The sequence below is a fragment of the Carica papaya genome, chromosome 5, assembly GCF_054855325.1.
Source record: "Carica papaya isolate Zhongbai chromosome 5, ASM5485532v1, whole genome shotgun sequence".
Classification (NCBI taxonomy): Eukaryota; Viridiplantae; Streptophyta; class Magnoliopsida; order Brassicales; family Caricaceae; genus Carica; species Carica papaya.
The window spans coordinates 35,238,920-35,245,964 of NC_142313.1; the positions used below are offsets into that span (position 1 = coordinate 35,238,920).

At 37.1% G+C, this 7,045-nt stretch overlaps 1 protein-coding gene across 1 annotated transcript; it reads right to left on the reverse strand.

Annotated features, from left to right (window-relative positions):
- Nucleotides 1–5,310: 5,310 nt before the first annotated feature.
- LOC110813188 (chlorophyll a-b binding protein, chloroplastic-like) lies at nt 5,311–6,298 on the reverse strand. The gene has a single exon (XM_022040226.2). The coding sequence runs from the start codon at nt 6,234–6,236 to the stop codon at nt 5,436–5,438; it is 801 nt and encodes a 266-aa protein (XP_021895918.1). The 5' UTR covers nt 6,237–6,298; the 3' UTR covers nt 5,311–5,435.
- Between the last annotated feature and the right edge of the window lie 747 nt (nt 6,299–7,045).

The following is a 7,045-nucleotide window of genomic DNA, read 5'->3' on the forward strand; positions in this document are numbered from 1 at the left end:
GACAGCGATCTTCCTCGGGTTGGCTGTTTTCGGTCATTTTCGGTCAAATTCAGCCGAACTTGCACCTGTTCCAGCAGAAAATACACTTAGGGCCCTCGCTGGGCCAAAAAAATTGTAGAAAACTGAAACTCATCGGTGGTGCGGCTCCTACGGCTCACGTTACGGTTGGGTGTTTTGCTTCGGTCAACTTGTAGAAAAAGAAACGGTGGTCACAACAGTTAAAAAATCACATCGAACGAGAATCGGGAAGGGCCTCATCAGAGGCATTTTTTGAAACACCCCACGGCGGCGCTGCCGAGCTTTGGCAGCATTTTTTGGCCAATCACCCGGTTCTTTCACTCCGATTTGGCCATGGGTGGGTTTAAAATTGAATTTCGTGTAAGAGGGGAAATTTTTACCTCGTTTTGCCATCGAAAATTGCTCCAGTACTGCGGTGGGTGGTGACGGTCGGCTCCCTAGCGGCTGGGCTGTCTTTTCCGGCGAGGGGCTCAGGCGGCTAGGGTTAGGGTTTGAGTGCAGATGGGGTTATTTATACCCATACGCTTTTGATCTGGGCCATCAATCACTTTTAATCTGGATCGTCCGATCGCGATTAAATAGGGAGTGAATCTGGACCATTCATCACGATTCAATCTGGACCGTCCATGCGCGATTCAATCTGGGTCGTCCGTGCATGATGCAATCTGGGCCATCCGTGTGCGTTTTTTATCTCGGTCGTCCGTGCGTGCGGGAACGGATCTCAGCCGTTCGATCGTGCCTACATGGCTCCCCCCGCGTGGCCTCCCGCGTCAGCGCCTCAGCCACCTGGCGCGTCCTGGTTGGTCGGGGCTGCTGATCGAACAGCTGACGTGGCGTAACTTTTTTAAATTACGTTTTGACTCCCAGTGTCTGATTTTTCTTTCAAAAATACCCCCATAATCCAAATTTTCACCCCTTTTTTCCAAAATTATTTTCAATTAAATCCCTAACCAATTTTTTTACCCTTTTTATTATTATTATTATTAAATCAAATTAAAATAAAATAAAATAAATTAAAATCATATATATAAATAATAATTATATTTATATAAAAATAATAATAATTAAATAAAAATAAAAATAAATGTTGGGTGTTATACAGATTGTAACAACTCAACCCGAGAGAAATAACCCAACCCATTTGCTTCTTAGAAGTAGGAAAAGCCAAAATAACATCATTTTGGGAAACCCTAAAAACGATGTTGTTTTGACATGAAGGGAAAATAGAAGCAGGTGAAATGACATCATTTTGATAGCATCAAAACGACGCCATTTTGGTGATTGAAAAAGAAAAAAATTAGGGCAACAAGAGGCGTGTATGCCTCTGGTCGCCGAAGAAGAAGAAGAAGAGGCGTGTACGCCTCCTCCCTCCACCAAAGGAGAAGGAAGGCCCATATGGGGCTCTCCTCTCTCCGACTATAAAAATAGATAGAGAGAGAGCGAGCTGGGGAGAAGGAGAGTGGTGCAAAGAGAGAGAAAGAGATCTTTGTAGAGAAAGAGAGGGGAAAAAGGAGTCGCGGCTGCCACCGACCTGCGTGAGGCAATCTGTGACGATGCACAACTTTACTCGCAACGTGTCAAGGAGTTTAGGTGGCTGACGATCTACGCGAACAGAAGCTAAAGAGAGAATCATGCGACGACATGCATCCAAAGAAGAAGGAGAGATAGCGAGCTAGGGAGAGGGAGAGTGGTGTAACGAGAGAGAAAGAGATCTCTATAGAGAGAGAGAGAGGGAAAAGGAATCGCGGCTGCCATCGACCTGCATAAGGCGGTCTGTGACATTGCGCAGCTTTCCTCGCAATGTGTCGAAGAGTCTAGGCGGCCGATGATCTGCGTGAACAGAAGCTAAAGAGAGAATCGTGAGACGACGTGCATCCGAAGAAGAAGGAGATCTGCGGCGGTTGGCTGCACGATCCTGCATACTCCTGGCTCCTTCCAGCACAATTTTGCCATGTACATGTCAGATCTGCGTGCGCGGTTCATTCTGTGATGGGTTCCGGCCGTAGCATGGCAGCGCATGAGTGGTTCTGGTGGTGTGTGTGGTTCTAGCGGTGGTGCGTATGGAGGTTGTGACACTCCGGTGGCAGTGCATGGTGAACCAAGGACATGCATATATTGGCGTGTGGCGATTCAGGTGATTGGGATCGCGCTACAGTAAAACTCGATCCACTTTTTTCTATTTTAATTACTTCTACAAGTGTCAGTCATTAATCCCCATGTTTCCTGTTTGTAAACGAGAGTATTATCTAAACAATACTGGATTTATAAGAGAGTGTAGACCCGAGCCAATAAAGAGTTCGACACCTTTCAATTTGATTGTAGGTAAGGGATTGGGTTAGCCTCATTCAGAGACCCCCATATTTTTATGAAACTTTGTTTTTCATTGAAATGACTTGTTTGCAAACTTTACAAACTATTCACGTTTTCCACCACAAGTTCTGTGAACTCGTCATATTCGCACGTGAACAATTGCATATGATCGAAAACCTACATGATGTTATGTATGACGTATAATTATGTATTTATATTGTTACTTGTATGTTTATGCAGATTTTATGTGTGCTAATTATTGAGTCATAAGTATGTGTCATGTATATATATATATATATAAATGTATAATTGTAGGTTGTGCAACGTGTGTTTGTATGAGTGAACAATTTGTATGTGTCTGCTTTTGGAATATATATATATGTCTTGTGCGAATATACAAGTATATTTATGTTGTATGTGTTGTGTATTTATATATACACTTATTTAAGTCGACAACTGTGCGTATAAAGTGTATGTATTGTGTTTGTTGTGTAAGCTTATTGATGTATAATGTATATATAATATATAAATAGGTGCATGTCTGAGTAGATCATCTGGTGGTGAACCTGATTAGCAAAAGAATAACATAAGAATACTTAAAAGACGAGAAAATTTGTTTAACCGGTATCACTGAGGGGTGTGTGTGTGTAGCCTTTTGGCATATGACTGTGGTGAACCCTACCCGTAGATACGGCTTCAGCTAGACGTGGTGAAACAATAAGAACTGTGAATTGTATACTATGTACTACAAATTGTGAACTGTGAACTATGAACTGAACTGTAACATATTCACGTGGTAGAGGAGATCCATACTACCCTCGTTGATACCGGCGGAAACGGCATCGCGCGGTGAAATTATTTTTAATAGGATATAAACTTATAGGAATGAATAGAACGTCCTGGGTACAGTTTATGATACCGAAATACTGAACTAATATCTGTTGAACTGTTTACTACTTAAAATTGTAATATTGAACACTGAATGATGTTATTTATGAAACTGTTTATGCCCTAAGTTATAATACTGAAATAAAAAATTTTGAATGTTTATCGGATAAACTAATTTAGAAGATTTGGTGATTAAGTGTGTGCATGTCTTTATTGTGGGCACTGCTCCTTTTCCTTATTGAGTCCGTGAAGCTCACCCTAATTCATACCCCAAATGCTGATTAGTTCTGATAAAGAGTAAGTTTAAGGTCGAATGAAGACTTTAAAGAATCTTTAGTGACAATAAGAGTTCATTTTCTAAAGTCAGTTTAATTATATTATAACGATGTAATATAAACGATCTTGTAAGTCTCATGTCTTGTAATTCTGTATAGGGATGATTAAATCTTAGGTTTTCACTTATTGCTGCTTAAATTTATCATAATATATGTGTGGAGTAGCGCTCATTTCTCAATAGAGAAAGCGGATCATTACAAAAAATGAGAGAGTTGTATATTTTTTTAAGTTGATTTTGTTTAGAGGAAAAAAATTCCTTTTATCCTACCTGTTTTTCTTTTGATCCCTAAACACTTTACTTACACTATATGCTTATCATTTGATCCACCAATTTTTTTTTTATATAAGACATTATATGAAAATTTATTAGTTTATCCGCTCGACACAATCAATCCATCATTATAATTTGATATTTGACTATCAAACAATTTGGTAAGTCTTATTATATATTTTTTCATATTTGAATGAATTAATTATTAGTTGATTAATTTATTATAATAGTTATTTTATATAAAATAATTATTAGTTAATTAAATTATAAAGTTAGCTTATTAATAAGTTTTTTATTTTCTTTATGTGTTATCGAAAATTAATAGTGAGAATGATAAGAACTCCTATGGTTATGAGAACTCATCAACAGAGAGAGAGAGAGAGAGAGAGAGTGAGATAGTCGTATGATACAAGACTTAAAAAGATACTCATATGGAGGAGATTGCAAGACAAATTGAAATTGAACTTTTTTAGTGAATAATATTATTAAAATCGATATAAAGATTCAAAAATTTGTATGGAAAGAAAGTCTTTTAAAAGATGATGAAAAATATGACGCTCATAAAAGAAGTTTACATATCCCTAGTCATTGAGGCTTGCTTGAGCTTTGTTGGGACAAAGAACAAGCATATAAACCCAGAATTAACAAGTTTATCGAGGAATATATTAATTGGGGTGCTAAAAAGACAGTTAGTATTTTAATAGGAGTGTACATATGGAAAGGACATCATAAAATTATAGGCGTCACTCTACCTTAAGGATGACCTTAGAAATAAGATAATTATTTTATGTTATTATTATAAATTATTTATTTTATTCTTGTTAATGAAATGTTGTTTATTTATATATGTGTGTATATATATATATATATATATATATATTAATATATGATAGCATGATATGAATTTTTTATTTGGCAAATATGAATTTTCATAAAACTAAAAGACTTTGGTAACCTAAAGTAGCACCTTATATAATTAATTATATTAATAATAATCAAATATTAAAATTTTATATGATGATTGAGAAGATAATGACCTTTTGATTTTATGTATAATATGAAATTATTATTAGAATAATTAATTCATGTTAAGTTAAAAGTTAAATTTAAATAACTTAACTAATTATTAAATTTTCAAGACAGGTTTTAATTAAATTTAAAGTTTGGAACAAACTTTATATGCTTATGAAATTTTTTCATAAACATGCAATAAATTTAAAGTTTTTAATGAAAAACATAGATTGTGAGAGAAGAATAATACATGAGAATTAGAGTTTAAGGAACCCCTTTGATATACATGAGAATTATAAAGCATTAACATCTACTAATTTTCATATTATGTGAGCACTATGAAGTGTTTACTGTGTATTTGTAGATTTCTCTATTTTGTGATCAATATATTGTGCGGATTTTATGTGTAGTTTTATGTGTTTATTATGTACCATCAGCTAGCGCGACTTAATCAAATTAGAATTAAAGTTAAAAAATTAAAAAATAAAATTAACCTTTTATATATTATAATAAGATAGAATTTTTTTTTTTTTTTAATTTACAAAAGTTTTGTTGACTAGCTAATGGGTAAATACTCATTTTGCCATTTAAGTTGGATATTTCATTTCCCAGGAACGAAGTTGGTAGCATAAGCCCAGGCATTGTTGTTCACAGGGTCAGCCAGGTGATCCGCAAGGTTTTCAAGTGGTCCCTTTCCAGTTACAATGGCCTGGACAAAGAACCCAAACATCGAGAACATGGCCAGTCGTCCGTTCTTAATTTCTTTCACCTTAAGCTCGGCAAATGCCTCAGGATCATCAGCTAGTCCCAAGGGGTCAAAGCTACCACCTGGGTACAGGGGATCAGTGACCTCACCAAGTGGTCCTCCAGCAATGCGGTAACCTTCAACAGCGCCCATCAAGATAACCTGAGTTGCCCATATGGCCAAAATGCTTTGAGCATGGATGAGGCTTGGGTTTCCAAGATAGTCAAGACCACCCTCACTGAAGATCTGAGCACCAGCCTTGAACCAAACTGCCTCACCAAACTTAACACCGTTCCTGGCGAGAAGTTCTGGGAAAACACATCCCAAAGCTCCCAGCATTGCCCACCTGCAGTGAATGACCTCAAGCTCTCGGTTCTTGGCAAAGGTTTCAGGATCAGCTGATAGTCCTGCAGTGTCCCAGCCATAGTCACCAGGGAATTCACCAGTTAGGTAAGATGGAGGCTCACCAGAGAAAGGTCCAAGGTACTTGACACGATCAGGGCCATACCAGGGACTCCCAGAGGAAGCAGCTGGCTTTCCTGTTTTCCTCATTGACACTCTTCCATTGCCGCTGCGGACAGCTGATGAAAGCTCTGTCCCTGCATTGAGAGGGACAGCTTTGCCTGCGAATGGTGATGAGAGTGCCATGGTAGCCATGTATCTTGTTTTAGGTAGGGCTGCTGTTGCTGGCTATTAGTTGTATCTGGTGATGGATGAAGAAGGAAGTGAACCCTGGTTTTTATATAGGATGCGGTGAGGTCCACAATCCTATCCATGTGGATCTTCAGCCTTTCCCTGACTGGCTGGGAAGGTGTTGACATGTATTTGAGAATCCAAAATCATCCTCTTAGCCAATGGATGAAAGCTATGATAGATTTTCTCAGAATCATAGAGGGATTTTTCAAGAACCCAACAATCTATCAACAACAATGGCTAGAATAGTATCATGTCATTTCTCACCAAGAAAGGAAAAAAGATTAATAGTTTTCCGGAGCCAAAAAAGGATTCCTTGCAGGATTTACCAGTTACTGTTAATCATCAAGTGTATTACGGCCGGCCCTGAGAAAACCTTTCAAAAGCCCATAAACTCATTCTTAATGGATCAATTCAACTAGTAACAATGACACTCAATGCATTTATGACACTTTTAGTTTGCTTAATGGAATAAAAATAAAATAGAATAAAGTTTCACTCAGAATGGAATCAAATTGTAGCTAATTGTGTTTGATGACAACAAGTTGGGTTTAAAGCAGTTTTGCGAAACCTGAGCCAACGATCACGAATCAAGGAAATTGGAACCCTTCATGGATTTGGAGAAATTCTTGAAAACAACATTTAATTCGACTCCTGTTAAAACTGTGTCATATCTTTTAAGTTTTAATTAAAAATATATATTATATATAATTAGATCAATTTTAACATATTTTTTATTTTAAATTGAACTCTATCACCCAATTCGACCCAAA